Source organism: Strix aluco, chromosome Z (genome assembly GCF_031877795.1).
Source record: "Strix aluco isolate bStrAlu1 chromosome Z, bStrAlu1.hap1, whole genome shotgun sequence".
NCBI lineage: Eukaryota > Metazoa > Chordata > Aves > Strigiformes > Strigidae > Strix > Strix aluco.
Window position 1 is genome coordinate 77,695,013 of NC_133971.1, and position 27,537 is coordinate 77,722,549.

The 27,537-nt window shown below is 42.9% G+C and overlaps 1 protein-coding gene across 2 annotated transcripts in view; it reads left to right on the forward strand.

The window, feature by feature from the left end:
* Positions 1–1,087: 1,087 nt before the first annotated feature.
* DAB2 (DAB adaptor protein 2) overlaps positions 1,088–27,537 on the forward strand; it is a 28,105-nt gene continuing 1,655 nt past the window's right edge. Inside the window, exons 1-14 of one of the 2 annotated variants that reach the window (XM_074813297.1) lie at positions 1,088–1,225; positions 14,649–14,768; positions 15,930–16,069; positions 16,800–16,898; positions 17,212–17,343; positions 19,291–19,374; positions 19,620–19,643; positions 19,917–19,964; positions 20,142–20,204; positions 22,786–23,421; positions 24,247–24,400; positions 24,991–25,515; positions 26,040–26,131; positions 26,957–27,024. In XM_074813297.1, coding sequence (XP_074669398.1) covers positions 14,675–14,768; positions 15,930–16,069; positions 16,800–16,898; positions 17,212–17,343; positions 19,291–19,374; positions 19,620–19,643; positions 19,917–19,964; positions 20,142–20,204; positions 22,786–23,421; positions 24,247–24,400; positions 24,991–25,515; positions 26,040–26,131; positions 26,957–27,019 — 2,154 coding nt within the window. In that variant the 5' untranslated portion in view covers positions 1,088–1,225; positions 14,649–14,674 and the 3' untranslated portion in view covers positions 27,020–27,024. The remainder of the gene's footprint in view (positions 1,226–14,648; positions 14,769–15,929; positions 16,070–16,799; positions 16,899–17,211; positions 17,344–19,290; positions 19,375–19,619; positions 19,644–19,916; positions 19,965–20,141; positions 20,205–22,785; positions 23,422–24,246; positions 24,401–24,990; positions 25,516–26,039; positions 26,132–26,956; positions 27,025–27,537) is intronic. The other variant, XM_074813298.1, reaches the window with a different exon arrangement.

Consider the following 27,537-nt stretch of genomic DNA (forward strand, 5'->3'; position numbering starts at 1 on the left):
ACCTCAGGGACAGGGCTCCTACCGCTTTTGCTATTCAGAAGAAAAGAGTACCACACAGCAGAAAAGAAAATACTGTATCATTTGGTAGCTTTGGATGTAGATAATGACCAAATGCATCCACCAGTTTTGAACCCTGAACTCTCCAGCAGTAAAATCATTTTGTATTAAATATTTCCCTCTTCCGAAACACTTAGAAATATCTATCAAATATATTAAAACTGGAGGAAAAGTTCTGCTCTTTTTTTGTCTTTTTAAATTGGGTGTTGCTGTAGAGGGCAATGTCACAGGATCGAACAGAAGTATTTTGCACTGTTTTGAGAAAAGAAATGTTAGGTTAAGTTTACAGCCTTGAGGAAAAGAAAAAAAAAAAAGTTCTGCTACAAGGACAAAAATGTGGTGGTGGTTTTTTTTTTGGTGTTTTTTTGGTTTGTTTTTTTTTTTTTTTTTTTTTTTTTTTTTTAATCAGAGGCTCTTTCATGCAAGTTGGAAAACAGCTGTACTGCACTGGGAAACAAAACATGATAGCTGTTTGAATAAAGATGAATGGGAAGTACAAAGGTCAGTTCTGGATGTGACCCAGAAACTGAGCTACCCTGACCCAATATTTTGGTTCAGCTAGCCACAGATTTGGGGCTGGGGGGTGTGGGGGGTGGATGTGATTTGATTCTGGTGGTTTTGAAAAAAAAAAAAAGCTGTTGGTTTGGACTTGGATTTTTTTAACACCGTCACCGCACCCCCGTTTATACAGACACGTGAGGAGACCCATTTTCTAGAAGAGCGTTTCGGGCCCATTGCTACGTAAGAAGCATAAATACCTGTGCCCTGAGAACAGGGGGCGCCACACGTTTCCGTGCCCCCGCAGAGTCCCCCGGTCTCCCACCCCACTCCCCTCCCGGCGTGTCCACCGGGGGGCTCCGACCCGCTCCTGGCAGGGGGCTGTCCCGGGCCCCAGCCCCCTCCCACCCGCAGCGGCGGCTCGCAAGGGGTTAAGCTTGTGAGCACCGACACGTTGAGGGGGAGTAGCCAAGGCCAAGCAGCAAAAACATCATAGCACATTCCTGGGTAGTCCTCAGCTGCCAGCATCTGATTAAAACCATATCTCTGGCTGTGAGTGGCTAGCTGATCCGGAGGCGAGAGTACAACAGCGTATTTAAACGGCCCCCGGCCCCCGCCAGGCTGCCGGTTGCAGGCACCGGTCATGCACGGAGCGGCGCGGGGCTAGATCGTGAGTAGGCTTGAGAGCGGGACTGGGGTCCGGCAAAGCCGCCGGCGGGAAGGGGCTGTCAGCGGGGGAAGTGGGGTGCGGGGGGGCTGTGTGCTTTTTCACCGAGGACGTGACCGCCGGTGCTGAGGCCGGTGGAGGGGGCTAACGGGGATGGGAGGGGGGTGCTCCGGCCGCGACTGGTCTCGGGGCGCCGGGGGATGGGAGGGGGGTGCTGCGACCGGGTCGGGGCGCCGGGGGATGGGGGGGACCGGAGTGCTCCTGCCGGGTCGGGTCTCGGGGCGACGGGGGAGGGAGGGGTGCTCTGGCGGAGTCGGGGTGCTGGGGCATGGGGGTGTGTCGTGGCGGGGTCTTGGGCCGCCAGGGGATGGGGCGGGGGGGGGGGGCGGGGGTGAGCTTCACCTGGGCCGGGTCTCGGGACGCCGAAATTGGAGAGGGGGCGGGGGAGTGCTCCGGCCGCGGCCGGGCTGGGTCTCGGGACGCCGGGAGATGGCGGGGTGCTCCGGCGCAGCCGGGTCTCGGGACAGGGAAGGGGGCGGGTGTGTGTGTTCTGGCCGGGCCCTGTCTCGGGACGCCGGGGGATGGGGCGGGGATGCTCCGGCTGCGGCTGGGCCGGGGCTCAGCGCGTCTCTGCCTCTTGCATCTCCCCGCAGGCGAAGGGTGCCGGTGGGGCTGCGCTTCCCCGTTGAAAGCCGGCGAGGTGGCGGCGCTGGCCGGGCGCCGGGAGGGCTTGGGGCGGCCCCGTCCCTGCAGAGGGGTCTGGGCCGCGCCACGGGGGCGGCGAGGGGAGCTCGGTGCTGCCCGATCCGGGCTGCGGGGAGCGTGTCCCGTCTGAGACGGGCTGGAAACCGCCTGCTCCGGGGTCTGGCACGACAGGCACCATGAGGAAGCTTGAGCGCAAAGCAAAATGCGCATTTTCATTTTTGTGTGTGGAGAGGAGGGAATTAAGAAAAAAAAGTATATAAACCCGAAATTTTACCTAAGTAACTGATATGAAAGAATCTCTCTAGTAGCAGAGGAGAGCAAAGGGTTCGGATGCTGCGAAGCAGGGGTGGAGTTTTGCTTTGGTTTTGGATGGAGCATCCTTGCTGGGCACCCCTCTGCTGGCGAATCTCAGGATGCTACTTGGGTCTTTGGTGAATGGGCATAGTTAAAGATAGATGTCCAGGATTAACTGGAATGAGTCTTCTACCTTGTCAGAGAAACTGACTTCCCAGCTGGTGAGACTTAACAGTCTAATGATCATCATAAGATGATACTTATGTTGGAGTAATGTCTATGGTCTGAGCAGAAAGATAAAGGCAGGTGTTGCTGATACATCTGAACTTCTCTGTAGCAGAGCTTTTTTACCCCTCAGACAAGCTGAGGCTGATTACTTGAGCACTTACTAGGGAAGCATGAAAATCCACGCGTAAGGTAGGATTAATTTGATTTTTTTTCTGGAAGGGAAGGAATTGTTTTAATCTTCTCCTAATGAAGGTACTTTGCCTTAAAAGGCTGCATTTTTGCTTCAGAAGTCTTCCATGACTTCCATAAACATGGCTGCTTATAATGGACCAAATCTGAGAGCATGTAGGCCCAGAGTTCCCCATTTTATGCTAAGAAATGCCCACAAGTACACTTAAAGATGAGAACACCTGTGTAGATAGGCAAAATAGAGATGCAGATTCAATTAGAGCAAAGTAATTATGAAGCTATGTATTCTATCTGGCTCTGAAGATTTATCAGGCACTGGTAAATTGAAAAGATGTCCTTGTGTCTGGTCATGAGCTCTTAAGCAGTTATAATGTTAGCAGATCTTTAGATCAGCTTCTATTAGGACCTTCCAGGAGGGAGGTCAGGCAGGTGAATTAGAATCCAAAGAAAATGGATTCTCTTCAGCTTAGAAGGGTATTGTCAGAGGGAGTAATCCACCATGTCTGTTTAAAGAATCACTGCAGTTGTATCCAACATAATGGTTCTAGAGACATAATTGGGTTTCCAAAATTCTCCGAATGGTCTGAGGATGTGGTCAAGTCTGAAGCAGAAATTTCTATTAATAGTAACTCATAACAGTTTGCATTTGGAGGCGGAGAATCAAGTGGTAGAAATGTTAAGGAGGATGTGAGTGGTAAAGGAATGTCAGGTGAACCATCAGAACAGAGGCTTAACTAGCAAACCTCATGACTTGGAGTACAGGAAGGCTCAGGGTAAAGTGGAGTGAATGCCAGGTGCTCCAAGTCTTAAATGAAGAGATGGTTCTGCTGAGGGAAATCTAAGGTCTTGGGTGCTTGTCACTGTAGTTGTCCAGGAGACTGGGAGAGAATGGTAAGCACTACTCTAATAGTCCCATGACTCATGATACTTCTTATCTCTTGTGCTCTTCAAAGAAAGCTATTGGCTGAGCACCAGAGGTTGTGCTCAGTGCTATCAGTTGGAAGGATGGGCCAAATGCCAAAAATCTGGAGTTTCCTTTTGTGAAGGTAGGGATGGTTATCCATTCTAATGTGCCTTCTGCTGTGTTTTTATGTATCTATATGTATATGCAGTACACAACCCACTCTTTCATTGAGAAGAGTATTACTTGTCAAAGTGCCTGTATAACCCTATTATTGGACACTGCAGACAAGTAGCTGCTATGGATATACTTCTTGCTTAAGGCCTGTACTTCACAAGCAGATATGAAAGAAGGACTCTAACCAGGTGAATATAATATATGCAAAGGGTGGCAAAAAGAGCTCTTAAATTTTTGTCTCTGTGGGAAAGTAAACAAATGTACTTATTGTCAAGGAAGGGGGAATCAAGGATTGGTGTCTGGACAGGATGTTTAGGGTAAAGACCATTGCTTGAGATATGAAATAAATGAAAGTGCATAAAATGCTGTAGTCATTGAGTATTGTTTGCAAACCTACAGATTTTTCTCTGTGGATGTTCTTTTCTCTTGGTGAACTTTACACTGCTAGGACATTTGTGTGACATGCTGGATTAACCCAGTTCTTGGGAATGTTTGTGGACTTTATTCAGCAAGGCTAGCAATATGTGAGCACTACAGAAACATAAACTTTCTTGGACAATGAAGCCATAAATTCCACATCCAGAGAAAGCCAGCTTGTTCTGGACACAGTATTGATGGTGCAAATCCTGCTTGCTGGCTAGATCCTGTAAAAAGATATGATGAAGAGATAGCATGAAGGTAACTTGTAATCTGTAAGGATTTTGGAGAAAAATCTAGATTTTACATGTAGACTAAGGGATTATTAGTGGAATTGAGACTCTACCCCCTGGGGAGGGGGAATGCTAAGAGATCTTGATGAGCTGCTGCTGTGAAACACAATGAAATGTAAGCCACTATTCCTCTACCTCAGCTTGGACTCTACAGAAATATAACTTGGTTGTGTCAGAAGGATCAAATAGAGTAAGGTGTCTAAGTAGCAACACTGAAAAAACAAACTGACTTTAGATTTTGAGGCTGTATCTGGGTTCAAGGGTCTTGGGTTATAAAGAAGCTGGATGAAGCATAGTGGAAGGCCTAAGCAATAAACAAGAGGTACCAGTTTCAACAGGATTAGATTGTTTATACAAGCTGGTCAGCTGAGTTCTGAACAAATCGTCTTCTACCATCTAACTCATGTCAGCCCTGGCTGAGAGTGGCACAGACCATTCCAGTTTCTCCTCTTCTGGAAGGATGTGGCTTGCATGTGCTTGAGGATGACGTCTCAGCTGAAATGCTGTGCTTTACTCCCAAACTATCTGTGGGATTTTTTTTAAAGCTTCATAGTTGGTGCATGTCACCTTAAATCTCAAAGCCCAGCCATTACAGGGCCAGTTAAGGACAGACTATTGGCCTTGGAGCTGAATTTCCTGATGCTCTGTCAGTTCATGTTGCACCCTTAAGCAGTAAGTTGAGAGGTGAAATATTTGATGAGGTCTTGAACAGAACAAGTAGGTCTGAGAGACAGGATAATAGACCTTTACCTTGACAGTCAGGAGGCTTCATGACAATGTCAACTAAGAACTAGCTCCTCCAGCAAAGTGTACTCAACTCTTAATGCTGATGTGTCACAGAAGAGCAAGTCTCCTATTAGAGCTCTCATATACCTTCCCTATGGCTAAAACACCTATGGATGAGACTTACTTCCTAGGAAGGGACAGGACAAGTTGGAAACACTAAGGATGTAGTGTTAATATTGCAACCTGTGTTTCTACTTTAGACATCTTCTGTGCTCTGTCAGAACAGGTTTATTTGTGCTTTAAGGGAGGGCACAAAGGTCACTATATAAGCAAGAACTAGTTTTTTTAGCAGCTTGAATAGCAGATCTATCTGCAAACAGCTGCTAGCCTGGTAAAATCTAGAGCAGGATGGAAGGCTGGTGCTTGTCCTTGTGTGCTTCTGATGGATGGGGGCATCCCCATAACATGATATTGAGATCATCATAAAGATGAAAAATTAGAGAGCCTGGTCAAGATTACCTTAAAAACTGGATTTAGGAGCAATAATGTAAACTTCCTCTAATGTACATCACAAATATATATAATGACAATTACCAATAGGGAAATTTACTGCAGAATAGTAATCTGTGAAACTTGATGACTAGCTGTTTAGTAGAACAGCTACTGAAGGAGATGCAGTGGAGCTCTGAAAATCCTGGTTAATTGTTTTTTACCTCTGGTATAGATCTTTTTTACCACCTTTTTAGACTTGAGTCTTATTTAGTTATTCATTGTCTTTCTTGCTGCGTATACAAGGAAGAGCTGGTACCATTGGTAATGACTAATCTTGAAGGTAAGAGTAACACTTGTATTAAGTAGTATGTTTCATAATACCTAACTGAGGACTGAAATTGCTGTAGAAGATCCTGTCCTCTTAAGGTGTAAACAGAATTTTCATCAGTCTTCTAATAACAGGACTTGCATCTGTTACAGGAGGCAGGTATGGAGTGACTCCTACACTGCTACAAAGGTTTCTGTAATAACAGGTGCAGTAGCTGGGGTCTAGGTGGAGGGTTCTTCAAATACTGCTGAAATGAGTGTTTAAGAATAGGTTTTTGGCTGTTCATGGGATCATCAGGCTGGGTAAACAAACTAGTACCTGACACTAGCCATGACTGCATGGTTTTAGGTTGGGTGAATGCAAGAATAATACAGCAAAATCTTATTGCTTGTACAGATGCATTCGTGAACAGGTGGAGAACACCTACAGTTCAGCATAGGCTATGCAGAACATATGCAATTTCTCTCAGTACAGATTGCACACACCCAGAGTGTAAAGGGACATAACTCTGCCAGCACTGGACAGTTAACAGCATGCAGCTGAAATAACCTATGATAACAGATTCAGTATGTGTCAAGTTCCTGCTCTGAGGAAGGGAGTGAAAAGCATCGTTATTGGCAAGAGTTCTTTGCTATACTAACTAGCAAGAAGATCAGAAACAGCCCTTCTAGGCAGGAAGGAGTTAGGAGTACAGTTGGAAATGAAGTGTTTGAGCTGTTGCCTAGTTCAAACTAGTTTGCATCTGGATAAACACTAGCTCCCTTGATTAAGAACTGCTTTGCTTCCAGGTTGTTTGGTATACCCAGTGAGACTCAACAAGCAGGATTGACAGAAGATCAAACGGTGCACACTGCCTGTGAGTAGGCAGGTGATGCTTTCCCGAGCAACAGCTAGAACTGACAACTGAACTTTGGCTCAGGAGTCACTGATTTATGAGGCTTCAGCACTGGAAACTGGAGAGAGTGGTATAGAAGAGCAGTCTCTTAGCATGCTGTCTTTTCTGGAAGACTGATATAAAGAAACCTCTTGTGGATAACCTAAGTGTATTAAGCCTGTGTTGCCAACTGAATAGCTTTCTATCAAGAAAGAGCATACTGGGATATCTATCAATTGCTTTCTGGAAGAAGAATCTGGAGTTCAGATGCTGATATTGCTGGTATGGAGTGAAGGGCTTTATTAATCTAAATGAACTAATAGGTTGGAATGCTAAATGCTGAACAGAGATTGGAAAGGCTGCTACCAAGACTTGTTGCAAATTGCTGTTATTCCTGGAACAAATCATAACTTGAGATGGATTAGCTAGGTGTCTGGATACTACTTTCTGACACTGAAGTTCCTGTCTGAAGAGTAACTCTATCAAACAGACTATGACAGTGATAGTTTCCATCAGTTTGAGATTAAGTCTTCAGGGAACCAGATAGCACTAGTTCATGAAAAGCATTTAACTTTCTTCCTTTAAAGTAAGCAGAGGGTAATGCTTACTAACAGCTTGGAATGATATCAATTAGCCAGGTACAGCTTGTTTAAACTGGTCATGACTTTTCCTGAGCCCTCTGTTCTAATACTCTTGCAACAGCTGTATTTATTCCCATGGCAACTGGAAGAAAAATTCAAAATAGAGTTATTGTGGTAGCTGGGTTGAGAAGTAACTAATTATCTCATCAGAAACTATGTGCTCAAAAGCATAGTACAATGGCAAAAAATACTGATCCAATTGCACCACTTGAACTGAACAACCTGTTCAGTTCCAGCTGCTAACTTAGCGATGTTCACTTGGCTCTGATTCCAGTGATTCAAGTGTGCAGAAGACACTTTCAGGAACTTTGAATTTCTCTGTTCTTGCTAAAACCCATGCAGCTTAGAGACTGAGGCACTGATATGATGGGAACAGACTATTCTGATCAACTGATGAAATAGCATTTGACAAATTGACTGAACTAGTAAGGTGTCTGGGTAGTTTCACAGGCATGATCCTGCTCCAGCAGTGGTACATACCAACATCTGTAGCTCATATGACTAATTACAGTACTGAGATCTTTATCTACTTTGCTGTTGGTACTGGGGGAAGGGAGCAGCATGAAGGAGGTATGCCCTGATGCGTTCATTACCACACTTCTATCTCGCGAAGTAAGTGAATGTCACCCTTTCATGATTCTCATTACTGGTTGTGTATGTAGCTGCACTATGTGCTGTATCCTGCAATATATTAGTACAGATGTAGCTTATTCCAAAAGGGTATTCCTGTTGGCAGAAGAAGCCCTTGGCACAAGGCTGCCTTAATACCTCAGCAAAATATTGATCCATCTCTTAGGTGAGAGGACAGAACATCAAATGGGGCTTAAAACAAGTTGCATGAAGTTTCCTAAAGTAAAAATCCTGTTAATCTAGAAATATTCTGGCAGACAGGCTTAACTGAGGCCATGATACCATGGAAATGATCTCTTAACCACAAATCATGTTTCTAACTACCTACTGCCTAAACAGGACAGTTAAACAGGTTTTTTTGAACTTAGACTGATCTTGGTTTCCCTGCTATCAAGGAACCGCAGGAGAAACTGAGCGGTGGGGCATCACTAATCTAGACCTTACTGATTGTGGGAATGGCAGATAGCTTCAATTGCCAGGCAAGGCAGGTCAACATCCTTTTCTGTTGTCTCTTACAAGACTAACCACAGGAGCTTGGGTTAGACTTAGCAGTGTAAGAGCATTTATTAAGTCATCTTTCTGGCAAGTGATGCTGCTCTTGCATTCCAGCCATGCTGTAAACTGGAGGGGAGCAGTTCCCAAGATGTCTATGAACTATCTTCCACTTGTCTTTAAGCAGGTACTTGTTATGCATAAGTGTGAACAATACATATCAGGTGTAACCTGCCTGTAGATAAGGCTGGTATCTTTCATATATATTAGTCACTGGCTATGCTAGTTCCTAACAGACAAATTTGATTGTTTTCATAGATGAAACAAACTAATGGTAACGCTTGCAGCAGAACAAGCAGCTGGAATTTTCCATCAGAATCATGGTAATCTTGTGTCATATTACAGAAGATTTATTCAATTTGAACTCTTAGACACAGTCAAATGCTAGAGCTATGGGTGTTTTAGTAATGAAACAAAACATTTAAGATGATATGTTATTTAACTCCTCAGCATGAATGACCCTGTTTAAAAGGCAAAAGTCTTAATAGCACATTCATGTTTCTGATTTATTAATGCATGCCTAGTGCTTCTCAAGGCTACTTGGGGCACTACCATTGCAGCAGGAACTAGGCAGAAAATGTGACAGTCAGTTATGTGCATAGGGATTTGTTAGATGCAAATGTCAGTCATACAGAGGCTTACACAAATGCACTATTATACTTATAATGTGGGTAGAATGTTACTAGTCAAGATAGTCCATTATTAGTAATTGAATCTGGCTTTACAACTTTGACTCCTGCTAGTCGTTGTATGTATTGCTGTTTAGCCTTTAATCTATTTCCTTAGCCTGCAAAAATGAAGTCTTGAATTCACTCAAGTGGATAGCTTGTTTACCAGCCTTCTGAAAATAATGCTTCTGTCAAGAACTTGATGGCTAGAGATTTCTAAGGATACATTGTGCAGGTCTTAATACAACCTTCTAAGCAGAATAACTTGGCTAACGCTTCAAGAAGGTGCGGGGGAGGGAACAACCTGCCTTGGAAGCATGTTTAGCACTTGAACTATTGCTGTGCTGCTGGTTCCTACTTCATCCTAACAGGCTATATTGCACTTGGCAGTAAACGCTTCTCTTGTCCTCTCCTGGCCTCTCAGATGCTAATTTGAAGTTAATATTCACATAAAATAACTCTTTAAGCTGAATCATGTACTTGTAGTATAAAGGGACAAATAAGGAGCACAGGCTGTGAAAAGGACAAAGTATTAGACTGCTGAGCAGATGTTTATCTTATCTGCCTTGCCTCTGACTTTTTCAGTGTCCCTAACCTCTTCTCAGACAAGCTTTCATCAATATTAAGGCAATTATCTTTCTTCACTGAGGAGAAAAAGCCTGCCTGTTGGGTGAGGATTATTGTCAGGCTTTAAATCCCATGACAGACTACAAGCCATAATGAAGATTCTCAATCCCTTGTGCACAGGGCAAAAATATAATCATTAAGGGAGCAGCCATGTTGCCACTGCTTGCTCAAATAAGGGATAACTTGGAAAGCATGTCTTAAGGGAAACTAAATGTTGCTCAACAAAATTGTTTGGCATGTGCTTCAAGTCTTGCTAAGAAACAGGTATTTCAAGCATGACTATCTACAGCTGTCCTTGTAGGGAGTTCAGAGAAGACACCAAGAGCATGGTATGCCCAAAGTCTTACGACTGACTTTCCCAGGGTAGATCTGTGGAAATTAGTACAATGCTGAATGGAGAGTTGCCTGACTTGAGAGTAGGTAATGACTCATATTTCAGGGCCTGTGTGTTGAGGTCCTGAAATGGCCTTTCTTTAAGGAGTGATCAGTACTTGCTCTTCACAGGATAGTTCCTATAGGAAAGGAGAAAGGTACTATTAGTGGTCTCTTAGCAAGCCCTTTTGAAAAATTTTGAAGAATTGAGAAGTGGGTGAGTAAAATGTGGTGTGTATCTACTGATACAGGCAAGAGTTTGGGGCACTTCTTGCTAAGTAGCAACATCCATAAATCTGCAGTCTAAGACTCTTGAAATGGTGCATTTAGCATAGTAGTTAAAATGGATCATACAATTGTATAGTGAGTAATTAAGCTGTGGTGATACCAGTGGACATATCTACATGGAGAAGATTCAAAAGGCGTCACTTAACAGTCTGATGACATAGCTGCTGTGGGAATGATCTTGTTCTTCACTATGTCAGTATAACTGAAGTCATGCCTGTCCTTGGATAAAAGCACATGCATCTCTAACTCTGCCATACTTCTGGCTGGCTTTTTTCAGAACTCAGAATTCAAGTGTAATAGAACAATTCTAGTCTCTTGTCACCTTACTCCTGCAGTCTGAGTAAGGAAATACTAAGGGACTGAGTACTGTGAAAGGAAGCCTTCTGAGTAAGAGCAAGAACTACAAGAAGAAGTTTTTAACTTCATTTTAATTACTTGCATGTAAGGCACACCAGCACTTTCCATTACGATAAGCCAAACTTGAGTGTGACAAAGACCTTGCATGGGTTTAACTTGGGTCTAAATCATAGAATACAAACTTAATTGTTTGAGACTCTTGTATTGAAAGTAGACTAAATTACTACTAGCTTTAGCTACACAGTGTTGCTCCCCACCCCAGTGAAATCACAGAATCATCTAGGTTGGAAAGGACCTTGAAGATCATCCAGTCCAACCATTAACCTAGCACTGATAGATCCCAACTACACCATATCCCTCAGCGCTATGTCGACCCAACTCTTAAACACCTCCAGGGATGGGGCTTCCACCACCTCCCTGGGCAGCCCATTCCAATGCCTAACAACCTGTTCTGGAAAGAAATGCTTCCTAATATCTAGTTGAAACCTTCCCTGGTGCAACTTGAGGCCATTCTCTCTTGTCCTATCGCTTGTTACTTGGTTAAAGAGGCTCATCCCCAGCTCTCTGCAACCTCCTTTCAGGTAGCTGTAGAGGTGATGAGGTCTCCCCTCAGCCTCCTCTTCTCCAGACTAAACAACCCCAGTTCCCTCAGCCGCTCCTCGTACGACCTGTGCTCCAGACCCTTCACCAGCTTCGTTGCCCTTCTTTGGACACGCTCGAGTCATTCAATGTCCTTTTTGTAGTGAGGGACCCAAAACTGAATGTTAAGGTAAAGCCTGAGGCAATTTTGTGATAGTCTTGTGGCTTAAGATGTCAGGAAGTAGTTATTTAAAGTATGAACATGTATTAAGGCAGCCTTTGTCTATCCTTTTATTCTTAGCTCTCCTAATTCTCTTGCTCTAGAGATATGATTCTCAAAGACATTGAGTTCTCCAAAGGTATGATAAATAAACGTCATGTAGTGTGAACTCTCACTAGGTGAGATGCACTGTGCCAGACCTCAGATAGGAAAGTATGTCCTACAAACTGGTCAGAAAGCCCTCACTAACCTTCTCAAGTTGTATTGTTAACACTGAGAATGAACTTCTCCACAGTAAGATAGGGAGGGTTTGCAAGGGTTCAGTCAGTCTTGTGTGTATCCTGGCTCATCTTCCTCCACCTTGGGGTTTTGTGCTGTCTGGCTTCCATAGGATGGAAGCAGAGGGCAATAGTGGAATGATGACTAGAGTTTAAACATGGCAACTGCCCATCTGGATTTCTACCACTTTACAGTTACTAAAGTGAAGCCCTGCTTGTGCATATTTTCTCCTCCCTAGGTTTTTTTGCTTGCTATTGCCTCTTAACTTTACTTCAGAGTGAGGTACTTGCTGTGGTTGTATAACAGCAGAAGTGTGTGTAGCTCTACAAATTAAATTGGGAAAGCAGGATTACTGACAGGCAGGACTCAGTGTCTCGAGACTGTTATTTCTTCTTTGCAGCACGGAGCAGGGCAGAATGTCCTAAAGTTATGACTCAGGTCCTACAGAGCATGTCTTAGTTCTGTTCTCCAGGTCTCTTCCTTCTGTTCTCTAAACAGTAACCTTCCAGATGGGGGTGAGTGATTAACTAATGATTCAACCTTAACTCTGTCTTTCCTTCCTCTCTATTTCTGAAGGACTTGATAAATCTAGGGAGAGGCTCACTACACTGAAGTCTAAGACTACCTCTGCCCAAAACTATACAAATAGGCAAGCTACGCCAGTTTTAGAGTAGAATTCACTGCAGGCTTCACTTTACTGGCTTGATGTGTGGTTTTTCAATGGGCACACTCCTTTTTAGCACTGGTGCAAGTAGCCTGCAAAATCCCCATCGGCTGTAATAGTTTCCCACTTGCTACTTTGTCAGACTGGGCACACAAGCCACTCTTTCAGTGATGACATTTCCTAAATAACCATGGTTTGCTATATCAGCTCTTCCTCTAACATCTATTTCTACTTGGAGCCACTTGAAATTTTCACATCAACATCTTTGCTGTCTTGCATCAAATGCTCCGTAGCTTTTGGCAGGTAAGTTGCTTACAAAGAACAGGTATAGCTGCCAGAGATCTTTGCCATATGAGCACTTTTATCTCTGATTTACTTGAGCAATGCTAAATGCAATTCACAAACCATCTGGTAAGCAGCTAGATCTAACTGTGCTTATATTAACAGCTACTTCCCTAAAGGCCTCCTTCCTTGCTAAATGGAAATGGAGGCCTTCAGGGTGGAATTCCCTTTTAAAGACCTAGGAATTTGTGTTCTTCCTAGGTTAAGAACCAGTTAGGCATTGATATCCATTACTCTGTGGCAAGTTGGGTGAGTCAGTCTGTAGTTATTGACTTAGTAATGAATTGAGGGAAGAGGAAAAGGCAGGAGTAAGAGCAAAATCCTGAAAGTAACTTCCAAGTAATGCATAAAGCACTAGTTGTAACTAAGGAAAATGAGGAATAGGCTATTGAGAATTACAAGCTTCTAATGCTAGAGGATATGCAATGCTTCAGCACTTGTAGCTGGATACATAGTATGTCTCACATGATGTGCTGAATAAAAGGGGTGGCTTGGTTTATGGCTGATTGCCTGGATATGGGGAAAATTACTAGTAGAGGGTAGCCCAGCTACTTAATCATCTAAACAATCTCTTGGCTTCATTTGCCACCCTAAAATTCAAGGGACTAACTGAAGCCACTGCAATACCCCAGACAGAAGATTCATAGAACAGTTTCTGTAGCAGATATGAACGTCCAGTTCTTTCTGGCTGAGTATAGATGGTCTTCAGAATTTCATAAAGACAATATGAGTCCCTATTTGGTAAGTATGAGTCAATGCTTCAGCTATGTAGGAATAAAAAATAGTGACTACAGATTATTTTTTTAATGTATCTTGTATTTCAGAGGCAGAAGGGTCTCATGACATAGATTTAAGAGTTAAGTCATGCTAGTCTCATAACTTCTGTTAACTTGCAGGTTTGTTATTTTTTAAAAAAAAAACCACTACGGTTACTTGATTGTTACTGAGACAAGGGTGTGGGGTTTTGGTTTTGTTGTGTGTTTTTTTTTTTTTTTTTCCCAGAACAGTCTGTCTGCAGCCTAAGGAATTTATTTGCTTTTCGCTGTTGGGTGGTATAACCTCAGACTTCCACTGGTTATAGAAACATGAATAAGATCTAGTGGCTGCTTTTGAGTGTTCTGGTGTCATCTTCATGGGTGTTTGGAACAGATCCTAGCAAATGTTTCTTGCATTCTCTCCTATCCTACTACAGAGATGCAGCTGGCAGTGCTGGAGGAGAATAAAACAAAATATCTGAGGTTCTATAAACAGCTTTAAAGGGTAAAAAGCTAAAGGTTGACAGATTAAAACAGGATGATGCAAGTACAGCCTGTGAAGGTAGGTCAGTGTGATCTACTGATTAGGTATTACTGAGGTGAGAGTTCATCATGTAGTGGTCATAACTTCATGCTCTCTGTAGCCCGAGGTGAATAGACAGTGAGTCAAACTTCCTATATGATCCCTATTAAAACTTTCAGACATTTGTGGGCTTCAGTGCTCAGCAGAACAAAACTGGACTAACAGGTCTAATAAGAATATTTCTTCTTCAAGGTAAAATATTATGTCTACCTACTGATTGTTATTTGTATTTTTAAAAACTACAGCAATCATAGCTGACCACCATCTCATCATGTCTACTGAAGCTGAAGCTACAACTGTCAACAGCCAGCCTGAACAACAGGCTCCACCAAAAGCACAACATTCAAAGAAGGAAAGAAAGAAAGGTAAGAAATGTTTACTTCTTGAACACCTCTTCTAGTTCAGTGTCCTTAATCTTTTGCACTTGCCTAAAACTAAGATCATTCTCACAGCATAATTAAAATAACTGAGGCTTCAAGCTGACTGGAAAAGTGAGTAAATAAGCTAGTAAAATAAACCTAACCAGAAGGTAAGCTGTTAGCTTGAAAGGTTTTTTTCTAGCCTTGAGTTCTAAAGCTCAGTTCTACTTGTTAAATGACTCATTTACTGAGCCTGACAAGTCACCAGAAGCCCAGAGAATTAAAAGCTTCCTGAGGAGGTGACCAGACCCAGGACCATCCAGGAACCTGAACTTGCTTCCTCCCCTCCTGCTAGAGGGATGAATGCTCTGGACATAGATACAGATTCTAGTCCAGAGAAGCTAGAAAATATAAGAATTATTGTAGACCAGATAATAGATTTTTTGGTAGATTAGGTTATGTAAATATAATTCTTATACAGAAATACATACCAAGGTACACACTTAGAGTATGTTGAGCATGCAGAGAAGAAAAGCAAGCAGTTCTGAGAAGTAGTGTGAACAGCAGAAGTAGCGAATTAGGTAAAATCCTAAGTGATTTACATGGACAGGAGTACCAGGACTACTTGTAGAAATGATGGTGCTGATAGAAAGTTCTAGTACAGGAACCAGGAGATTCTTGCACACCTAGAAGAGATCTGACTGCACCAGAACTAGGGACTAATATCTGAAAGGCTTATTGAACATCCTGTATGGCCATGGGAAGTACCATTTCTGCTTGGTGTTTTTGTTTAGTACTTACATCTACTTGGCTGTTGCCTATAAATATTTCAGTCTTTTATGTGGCAAAGAATTGTTCTGAGGTCTCCAAATACTAAGCACTGGGCTCCACTCTTTGAACTGGGGCCAGATTCTGCAAGAGCACTGTGACCTTAAAGAATTAACTCTTGCATTGCACACAGCACTGGAAGGACTAGGGGTTGTTAGTCAGCTATACTCAAGGGACAGTTTTAATATGTACTTATATGGTAGATTTTTTAAAAGATCTCAGTCACAACATAGACATTTCTCTTAAAAAAAAAAAAAAAAAACACAAAAAAAACCAAACAAAAAACAAAACAGCAAATAAACACCAAAATACCCAACCAAAACTTTTCTCTGTCTCCAGGGCCAGAAAAGACAGATGAATCTCTCTTGGCCAGATTTAAAGGTGATGGAGTAAGATACAAAGCTAAACTGATTGGCATTGATGATGTCCCAGAGGCAAGAGGAGACAAAATGAGTCAGGATTCAATGATGAAACTGAAGGTAAGGGCTTGAGCTGGCATGTAAGAAATAACTTCTGGGTAGCCTTCAGAAGGCAGATCAAATGGTCACTTTGGCACAATTTCAAATACAGCTTGATGGTAACATAATAACAGCACCATCCTAGATGGATGTTACTTCTAAAGCTGTAACCCCTTGTTCAAAGGACAATATTTCTCTAATAGCTTAGAAATGCTCCTTTGGGTCTCCTGTAGGCATGCAGTATGGATGCTAATAGCATGGATGTGATCACAAATAGTGAGCTTGGGCTTTAAATGGGGACAAGGGGGCTCTTCGCAATTTAAAAATGACATCAAAGCACAAGTTGGCATCTGGTGGCAATAGTGACACCAAGAGATACAGATAAGCCAAAGAATAAATGAGATCCTTCAGCAATAAAGACGATTACTTCTGAAGTGCAGAACACCCATATAGCTTCAGTCAGGCCAGGAAAGCCGGTAAAGATGCTGCTACTGTAACAGTTTTGTGAACTAAGATAAGTTTTAAAGCTCTAAAACATTTACAGAGGAAACATAATCTAGTTCTGAGGTGTCACTTCAAACCTGGTCTATATGTTGCAAGTGGAATGCTGCTCTAACTGTGCAGTTGCATAGGCATGACTAGATGAGCACTGGTACAGTCACAGCCATAGGCTCATGAGGAATGTAAGGAAAAAAGTTAAAGCTCAATCTAACAGAAGTCTCATCAATACTTTGATATTCATACTCTTTAGGGAATTGCAGTGGCAGCCCGTTCCCAGGGTCAACACAAACAGAAGATCTGGGTGAACATCTCCCTCTCTGGTATCAAGATAATAGATGAGAAAACTGGGGTAAGATATGACTTATTCTCTTAATATGATTCTTAAAGTAAGTGAGGCACTTGGAAGTTAGACCAATCTGAACTAGATTTGTTAACAACATTGTGCCCCCCTTCTACATACAAAAATTGACTTATGAAATGGGTTGTAATGCTGAAGCCTTCTACCACAAAGATAGCTACAGCCTATTGTGGTTAGTCAAAGGCAGATAAATCTGAATCTTTAACTGAAGCCTTCTAACAGTCTCAATCATCCTGACTGCAGAGAAGAGCAGCTATTAGTCTCCAGCAATTTAAGCCAATGCATCTTTTTTTCCCAATTCTAGGTCATAGAGCATGAGCATCCAGTAAACAAAATCTCCTTTATTGCTCGGGATGTAACAGACAATCGTGCCTTTGGCTATATATGTGGAGGAGAAGGCCAGCACCAATTTTTTGCTATAAAAACAGCACAACAGGTATGGATCAGACACCCTTTTCCACTTCCTATGAATAAAGCTATTGTGTGAACACTTAACATGTGACAAGGGTGTAGTGTTTTGCTGGTAGCCCTATGGTGTATAGGGGAATACCAGCACACATGGATAGACTCTTCTAGAGGAGGGCAGTAGGAATTGACTGTATCACCAGTGGCTCTTACCTTGTTCAGTTTCTCTGTAGTCCAGAATAACACTCAAGTAGCCTTGCTTACTATGATCAACCTTGCATAACATGTCTGTGCACCATGGAAGTCATTGATATGAACAGAGCCATTATTGTGAGCTTTCCTGTACAGCGGCCTGTTAGTGAGAATGCTAATTCTTGAGTCAAATAGCCAGAGCTTCACTCAGAATTAACAGGAATGGTGTTAGCACTCCACTAGTCCAGTTCTCATGATGCTTTGTCTTGTGCAGCAGTGAAAACAGGCTTACACAATTGCGATTAGTGTTTCTGGGGCTAGTGAATGGCAGGTCTGGTCCTCCTAGAGTTACTTCTGGGAGAGATTCTGATCCTTCTGTGATAGGTTTCCCCCATGCAGAAATCCTGTATGCAGAGTTTGTGCCTCTGAAGAGAATCTGCACATAAGCAGTATTGAAAACAAGCTACTTGTAATTACCGCTGAGTATTATGAAGCTTCCTAAACAGTTTATTAGCTTGTCATGATAATGTCTTTATAATAGTCACTATAATAGGTTCATGAGCCAAGACTCCAAAGCTAGTAATTTCTTCATACACATTCCTGCCTGCCCTCCTGGAGAACCTGTTGGAAACTTCAGACCCACTATAGATGGGACTAGAGGGGTTTCTTGCTGGAGCATGTTGCTACTTTAGTAACAGCTGTAACACCCTCTCCTAAGCCTCTTTTATTAGTTTATCAGAGTCCTGTGTTGTATTGGCTTCACTGGAATTGTAGATTAAGTACAAAAGGCTTCTGTGTGTGCTCTGGAGCGGAGTCTGTTCTCCCAGGGGTTTTCACCACAGGCTGCTGCTTGCCAGCCTATAAGCTTATCCAAGCTGTAGACAGCTCTTTACTTGCTGCTTGTTGTTTTTAACACAAACTTGCCTATCTGAGAAGGACTTCTGCAGCTCTAGACTGCTGCAGCTGTATTGTTTTTCAAAGGTGATAACTCTTGAAATGGCTTCTGCTGCAGCTGCATGTCTAAAACCCCTGATAGGAGAGTATGATTCTCAGATATAAACAGTGAGATCTGATCAGCAGATTCCCTGCTTGAGACAAAGGTAGTGGCTGAACAGGGGGACTTGTCCTACTTTAGACATTGACACAGCTGCTGTATGCCTCAAGCAAAAGTTCCAATTAGGTATAGCTGAACCTGCCACCATTTCAGCAACCAATCAAATCATTCCTGTTAACAGATGTGCAGGGAATGCAGTGCCTTTCTAGTTCACACTAGATTTTCATCCTGACACAGATACCGCCTAAAGCTGCTCTATACATTTGAGGTGATGATAATCTTACCTTATGCTTGCCTTGCTGAATTACTATTTGCAACCTGTTTAAAATAAATGGAGTTTTAACTATAGAAGCTTTCTCTAGGTTCAGTGTTGGAGTTGGTAGAAAACAGGCAAATGCAAAATGGTTTTTCCCTCATGAGACTACCAGAGAGCTTGGATAAACTTTGTACTTTTGGGGAAATATGATTAGGACTTGCCATGCACTTATGTAATCTTGCACTACAAACATGCATGTTTTTTAGTAAAAAATACATCCACTTTTCCTGTGGAGTTAACAGTCCTAAACTGTTTGTGCCCCATTACCCTTAGATTCTGCATAAGCTTTCTTGTTTTTCCTGTTATCTCAACCTTACTGTTGCACCATTTTGGAAAGTTTGGCTTGGTGCATAGCTTGCTTCAGTGGAAGTCCAGGGAGGAGTAGTACATGGCCTGAAATCTACATTCTTTTTCAGGCTGAGCCTCTAGTTGTTGATCTTAAGGACCTCTTCCAACTAATATATAATATGAAGAAGAAGGAAGATGATGACAAGAAAAAGGTGAGTAAAATTACAGAAGCTGTATTAGTCTGTGAAGAACCAAAGCTTGCTTCAACTTTGGCTTGGCTTTTGGGCTCTTGTAAGACTTGACACTGAGGTCTGTCTAAATCCAGGATTACTTGAAGCTCGTTGGTAGTTGTACTAGCAGTTTGTTTACCTTCTAGCTCTGGTAAGCTCTCCAGATGGAAAGGCTTTGGATATTCTACATGATATCTAGGTACTAAAAGCCTTCTTTTCTTCTTTAGAGTGAAGAAGCAAGTAAGACTAAGGTAAGTCACTCCAACTCAGCCTCACTTGATTGGGTATGCTACTGCAAAACGACTAGTTTTGACTTTGTTTACACTGCCAGAATTATGGAGGCAATATCAGGTGCCCAGTTACATTGAAATGGAAATAAAAGGGTCCTAAAGAATTAATGCTGAGTAGTGATCTCCCTCATACTTCCTTTTTTCATCATTTACTCTTTGAAGCCTGCAAGTCCCTTGTTCAAGGCAAGTTTAGATCCTTCAATTATTGCTGATACTGTTATCAATCTATTACAGAATGGTGGTGAAGCACTACCTGCTGATCAAGTTGAAAAAGTGAAACTGGTAGGTTAAATTTTAGAACTTTATGCTGATGCCATTAAGGAGTTCATAACTGCCTCCACATTGTGTGGAAAAAGCAGTATTTATAGATGCATTTACAGTAGATCAGCATAATGCTTGATTCTTGCTCTTGCAAGAACTCTAACAGATACCAATTCTTTCAATATTTCTTGCTTCAAGGGGACTGACCAAATGGACTTGTTTGGGGATATGTCAACACCTCCTGATATGAGCAGTCCCACAGTAAGTAGAATTTAGCTTAGCTGTCTTGGCTTTTGCTTTGAGAGAAAACTTAGTCCTAGTAATAAGATCTGTTTTTACTTTTAGTCCTGGTTTCTCGTTTCACTGGGGCGTCTGTTTAGCTATCATCAGTGTACTAGTGTCTCAGGGATATAGTACTCTACTTACTAACTAGAGTAGCTAGTGCCATTCTTATCCAGCAGAGTTCACTTGAGACCATGACAAAGATAACCCTGTATTGTTAGTCATAGAATCACAGAATGGGGCTGGGTTGGAAACCCAAAAGGTCATCTAGTTCCCACCCCCCTGTCATGAGCAGGGACACTTTCCACTAGACCAGGTTGCTCAAAGCCCTGTCCAACCTGGCCTTGAACCCTTCCAGGGAGGGGGCAGCCACAGCTTCTCTGGGCAACCTCTTTCAGTGTCTCACCACCCTCACTGTAAAGAATTTCTTCCTTATATCTAATCTAAATCTACCTTCTTTCAGCTTAAAACCATTACCCCTCATCCTATCACTAAACTCCCTGATAAAGAGTCCCTCCCCATCTTTCCTGTAGCCCCCTTTAAGTACTGGAAGGCCACTATAAGGTCTTCCCGGAGCCTTCTCTTCTCCAGGCTGAACAACCCCAACTCTCTGATTGTCCTTGTAAGAAAGGTGCTCCATCCCCCTGATTGTGACTCTCCTCTGGACCCACTCGAAGGGTCTTTATGTGGGGGCCCTGGAACTGGGTCTCACAAGAGTGGAGTAGAGGGACAGAATCACCTCCCTTGACCTGCTGGCCACACATCTCTTGATGCAGTCCAGGATGTGGTTGGCTTTCTGGGCTGTGAATGCATGTTGCTGGCTCTAATACCACTTAGAACCCCAAGTCCTTCTATGCAGGGCTACTCTCAATCCACTCATTGCCCAGCCTGTATTTGTGCTTGGGATTGCCCTGACCTATGTGCAGGACCTTGCACTTGACCTTGAACTTCATGAGGTTTTCATGGGCCCACCTCTCCAGCCTGTCCAGGTCCCTCTGGATGGCACATCCCTTCCCTCCAGCGTGTTGACCGCAGCACACAGCTTGGTTTTGTTGGCAAACTTGCTGAGGGTGCACTCAAATCTGGAGAGGGTCCATATTTTCCCTAGTCTTCCTTTTATCACCAATGTACCTATAGAAGCTTTTCTTGTTGCCCTTGATGTCCCTGGCCAGATGTAATTCTATCAGGGTTTTGCCCTTCCTAACCTGACCCCTGTCTGCTCAGACAGTTTCTCTGTATTCCTCCCAGGCTACCTGTCCTTGTTTCCACCCTCTGTAGGCTTCCTTTTTGTGTTTGAACTTGTCCAGGAGCTCCTTGTTCATCCATGCAGGCCTCCTGGTGTTCTATCTTCCTCTTTGTCAGGACACATAGCTCCTGAACTTGGAAGAGGTGATCCTTGAATATTAACTAGCTTTCTTGGGCCCCTTTTCCCTCCAGGGCTTTACCCCATGCTACTCTGCCCAGCATATCCCTGGAGAGGCCAAAGTCTGATCTCCTGCAGTCCAGGGTAACGACGTTGCTGTGTGCCCTCCTCACCGCCCTAAGGAACTTGAACTGCACCATTTCATGGTCACTGTAGCAAAGACTGCTCTTGAGCTTCACACTCCCCACCAGCCCCTCCTTGGTGGTGAGAACAAGGTCCAGCATAGCACTTCTCCTTATGGGCTCCTCTATCCCTTAGAGAAGGAGGTTATTAATGCACTCCAGAAACCTCTTGGATCGCCCCTCCAACAAATATTGTTGTCCCTCCAACAAATCAGGGTGAAGTCACCCATGAGGACCAGGGCTTGTGGACATGAGGCTGCTCCTGTTTCTCTATACAGGGCCTCACGTAATCCTCAAGAATCCTTATGTAAGTCCCTCAGTGGTCTCTTGGCCATTCTGGATGAGTAGCCCTAGCTCAAGATGTGGCCTAACTCTACAAAAGTGTGCATAAACATTGTCATAGCTCAGCATGACACCCCCCCCCCAAGATCCTACCAGTTTACTTCGGCACTGTAAGCTATCATCAGCCATGATACAATTGGTGCTGTCAATCCAGGTAGTGACCAGGTTATGCCCTTCTATTGCCTGCTTTGTGGAGAGATGACATGTTAACATCTTCCACTGGAAAATAGCTCTCCAATCTTACTCTGAAGCTAAGACTGCAACTTGAAGTCATGGTAAGGCAGTGTGATTTCACAACTTGTTAAAACAAAGGACTAGATCTCAAACAGGGGTTCTGGACTTAAGTGAAAGCCTAGGTGTAATTAGTGCTTAATGACTCTACAGTCTCTAAGCTGTAGAACAAACATCTGATATTTAACTAATGCATCTTAGAAGAGGTGGTTTTAACATTGAGTTTCTGAACCTAAGTAGCTGTGACTTGACCACAGCCAGCAGTGCTTGCACTAATGACTTTGAAGTTGCACTAAAGCTTCATCTTCTATGTCACAGTGAATACTTATTAGTGTAGAATGTTGGATGCTAGGATCTCTCCTTTTGCAGCTGTTTTCCTTGAGCTTGTCTACTATGCAGCAAGTCCTACATAAAACTTTTATTTTTCTTTTTGAACAAATAGGAAGCTAAAGAGATTCTGTTAGTGGATCTAAATTCTGAAATTGAGACCAAACAGACTTTTACAAAAGAGGATCTCTTCTTGAATGGCATCACAACCTCTACTCCACAAAAAAAGTCACAGCCACACTTCTTGCCTGAGAGTGCCTTCACTACCAATCTCAGCTTCTTTCCCACACCTAATCCAGACCCTTTCAGTGATGATCCTTTTGCACAACCAGACCAATCGGCACCACCTTCACTTGATTCTCTAAAATCTGCTGATCAGAAGAAGGAGGGTCTGAGTACCTTATCACTGGTGGGTGATGGTGCTTCAAATGGTGATATAGACTACTTTGGTAAACAGTTTGACCAGATTTCTAATAGAACTGTCAAACAAGAAGCACTAACAAGCCAGTGGCCACCTGAGAGTAAGTCGCCTGCAGCAAGAACTCCAAATGGGGTACCGGAGAGAGAACAGAATGGCTTTCTTAAAGCTCCGTCAAGCCTGTCTGTGGAAGGTCCTTCCAAAGGAGTATCTCTGCAGAATGGAGTAAAGCTGGATTCTGAAAGCAATATCCAGGTCATGTCAAGTGAGTCTATAACAATTAGCCCACCACCACAAAGTACCAAGCCAGGAAGAGGAAGGAGGTCTGTCAAGGTGAACAACGTTCAAGTAATTAATGGTGATATGCATGCGCTTACTTAAAGAAGCTGGGTGAAGGAAGCTTTTATTTCTTCATACTGTGTAACTGGCTAAATAGCTTCACATCTACTTCTCTTCTACATTCCATGCTTACTCTAACCTCTCTGCAGCCATGGTACATTCTAACATTCATGAATGCTTCACAGTAGCTATGGTCACTAAATGATATACTCTCTTCCTTAATGCTGCCATACTTCTGTAAAAGTCTGGTAAGTATGCTGCTATGTATATTGATACATAATGTCAGAACCTGTTAAGATAGCTGTATGCCCATCAACCTGTGGTTTCATAACAATGAGGTACTAGTACTAGCTTACAGAAACCTATATAGCTTCTCAGTACCTGCCTACTGAGGGCAATCTCAGTGACACCCAGGGTGGCTCTGGGTCAGCTGCACTTGTCTTGGACTCAAATAATGCAAAACTCTGTTGCTGACCTTGCTACAACTGCACGGGTCACTGCAGACTGACCAGGAATGTTTAGAGGGGTGGGGGACAGAGGGAAGCTCATACTATAGCAAATAAATCTGTCAGTTTAAGTCTTATTCTTCTGCTGTTGACTTATGACTACTATATATTATACTGACTTAATGCCATGTATCTCAGTAGGCATGAACAAAATGGTGAAGTTTAAAACTCTTATACTTGGTCTCTAAAGGATATATCAAAGCTTCCTGCTCTGTTCTAGCTGAAATAACAGCTTGTAGCTATGGAGTAGGGAGTCTTGATCATGCTAGCCTGTGTTCTGCCACGCCATCTTACAAAGCTTTTTTCTTCCTAGGCTGCATCGAACTACTTACTTAGCTCAGACTTCTTTGTGCCGACTACAGAGAGCCTCGGCTTGACCTTAGCAGTACAAAGAGGACCTGCGCCAACTAGCTCACCGGACCACTTCAAAACAAGTCAGACTACAGCACCTCCATTGGCTGGTCTAGGTTAGTTCACAAAGTGAAGGTCTTGCTCCAGTCTAATATCTGCTAACACCAAAACAGAGGTTCTAGTTTTCATTTACTTCATGTGTAGTGTCATGCTCTTCAATTCATGTGCTATCTGCCCTAAACTCTTCAATTCATCAGTAGAAGCCTAAACTCTGCATCCTTAACTGGAACAAGGTTTTTTGCTTTAACTTTGACAGCAGATTGCTGCTTCAAGTACACAAGGGTCTAGTGAGCCAAGCACAATTTGGGAGGCTGGGATAACACTGCTGCAGAGTCTTAATTTGCACAAAAGTAACTATATGGCAAATGCATCTGTCACTTCTGTGCTAGGACTATGTATGTTTCTCCTTCTGTTATATCAACTTCAATTCTGTTCTTCCAGGACCAAAATGGAGCTAAGTAAAAATCGTTAACCCCCTTCTCCCCTTCCCCCAAAATTACTTGATATTTTTTTAAGTGTAAATCAACAGATGTTTGTAAACAGTACATGAAAAATATTTTGCTGGTACTCTCAGTTGAATTGATATATACTCCTGCTTGAGGTCTTCAGATCACTGAAGTGCTGTGTAACAACAATCTCCCTCCAGGTGGCTTTCCAGTAACTTCATCACACTGGAGTTCAGAGACACCTACCTTCACTCAGGCTGCATCAGTCTTTTCTGGGTCTATGATACCTGCTCAGCCTACAGGATTTACCCAACCACTTGCCTTTAGTACTCAAGCAGTGCCAAGCTGGAAACAGCCTGCGTCTTTTGGTTCAGCAGCCCCTCAGTCTTCTGGTCTCTGGGCACAGCCAGCACAAGTTTCATCTAGTTCATGGGCACAGACATCCAGTGCTGTAAGTCCCTTCCAGAGTAGTGTGTTTCCAACTTCAACACTACCTGCTCAGACCTCATCTGTACTGCCCTCCAAGTCAATAACTAGCCCACCTCAGCCACCACCTAGAACTGCACCTCAGAAGGAGCTATCTAAGAAAGAGAGTGATGCTTTTATTGCTCTGGATCCACTTGGTGATAAAGAAGTGAAGGATGTCAAGGAAATGTTCAAAGACTTCCAGCTGACAAAGCCACCTGCAGTACCAGCAAGGAGAGGAGAGCAGCAAAGCCTTTCAGGTGCTTCTAGAGCTTTCAGCAATTATTTTACTAGTAAAGCAGGCATTCCTCAAGATAGTACATATCATGATAACATGGAAGCTAGCAAGCTGTCTGCCAAAATGATTGGTAAAAACATTTTTCCTTCTGTTTGGATAGCTGCTGAGGGATTGGGATGGTTGATCACTAGTCTTTTCTGATATAACTGAAAATTTGATTTTATAGTTACTGAAACAAGGTTGAAGGACTGTCTCCCCTAATAATGTTACCGAATTGATCAATATCAGTGGCCAAACACTGACACCTAGTGCTTAAACTGCTTTACTAGAATGAGATAAACTAGGTCTGTACAGTGTTAGAGGTCCCATCTAGCTTATGTGTAGTGAGGGACAAGCACAAGATAAAATTTTGAGGTCACTCAAAGCAACTTCCATGTGGGGTTTTTTGTGTATCTAATTAGATGGGCTTTGGTGTTGCTATACAGGCAGAGATGAGTACTTGTTAAAGCTGTTAAGTGATTATAGCAGTATGTCTCTCTTCCTTAGAACCACCAAAGCCTGTTCCCCGACAAAGTGTGCTGTCAGCTGATGGCCTGCTTGAAAGTCAAGTTAAAACAGACCTTTCCAGTGCCTCATCTGTAAGTAGTAAAAAAACCCTAAAAACCCAAACAACAATACACACAAAAAAACACCCACGAACTTTCTTTCCTCTCAACCACAGGGGTGCCTGTGTCTGAGCACTAGCTTAGTTCTGCCTGTAGAGGCCATGGAACAAAACTTTTTGTGTGTCTGGAGCTAATACTTTATGTAACAGAGGGCATTTGTTGCAAGAAGGCTAACAAAGTATGATGCCACTTGGCTTGGGTCCATAACCAGTTCCCCAAACTGCAAGACCTGGTAGGAAGTTCTTCAGTATTGGGAGCTTCTACAAAAGACTGCAAAATAATGTAGCTGCAGAAGTCTTCCACTTGGGTTATACTTACCTTTCTGAGGAGTGGATTGAACAGTGTGGACTATGCAGCTCTCTTCCTGAACAAATGGGAGCCTCCCATGTTCAGTAACTCCTGGGGGAGGAAGTGGCTTAACCACATCACTCAATTTGGGACACAGCACTTGGAGCCCCTGGTGGAAACTGATCCAATTCCAGAATGCTGACTTAAGACATCTAGCATTTAACTAAAATGGATCTCATCATGACTATGCTGGCTCAGCTCCAAATGGGTGTTCAGAAAGCACACATGGCTTTTCTGAAAGATACCTTGCCTCAGACTAGCATAACTGCTAACATGGCCTCAGAGCCCTGTTTTCTTGTTAAAGGAGTATAGTTAATGTGTGTTTTGCAGGGATTCTGCAGCATTCTTTCTAGATGGTGTGCAAATGAGGAACTAGATGATACAGCCATGCAGAGTAAACCTAGTGAAAACTGGAAATCCACTAACAGCCTGTGATCTCTCTTTCCATAGAAGGAATCTCAGAAACCACCTTCTGATCCTTTTGGTGATCCTTTTAGCAACCTATTTGCATAAATCAGGTAAGTATTCCACCAATAAGACAACCTGCTTCATTCTCTGAACTTGATTCAGAAAACCTTTGGTAAAGAGCTGGCTAAAAATTACACTAGCTTAACTCTGATGCTCCTATGAAGTATGGCAAACAGTCCCTAGAAGAATACTTCTGCTAGAGTACCTCAAGTCAGACTTGTACATAGCTGCATTCTGGCTAAGACTAGCCAGCTTCACTTTCTTAGAAATAAAGATTTTATTCTTCTATAGACTTAAGTCTCAAGGCCACAATAGATCTAGATTTCATTTCCTTGAGGAAAGTTAATGAGTAAATATGTGCTGCAAAACTCAGAAGGCTCACTAAATTCCTTCAGATACCTCTTTAAGAGAGTGTTAGCACACAGAGCCCCATACAGCTTTCTGAAATTTAATCCCCTAAATAATTGTGGGTTTGTGCTCTGGGTGAACTGGAGTGAAAACAGAATAAGGGCTCTTATGAGAGCTTTTGTTACTAGAAACTAACGTAATTCAAAATTTTGTGC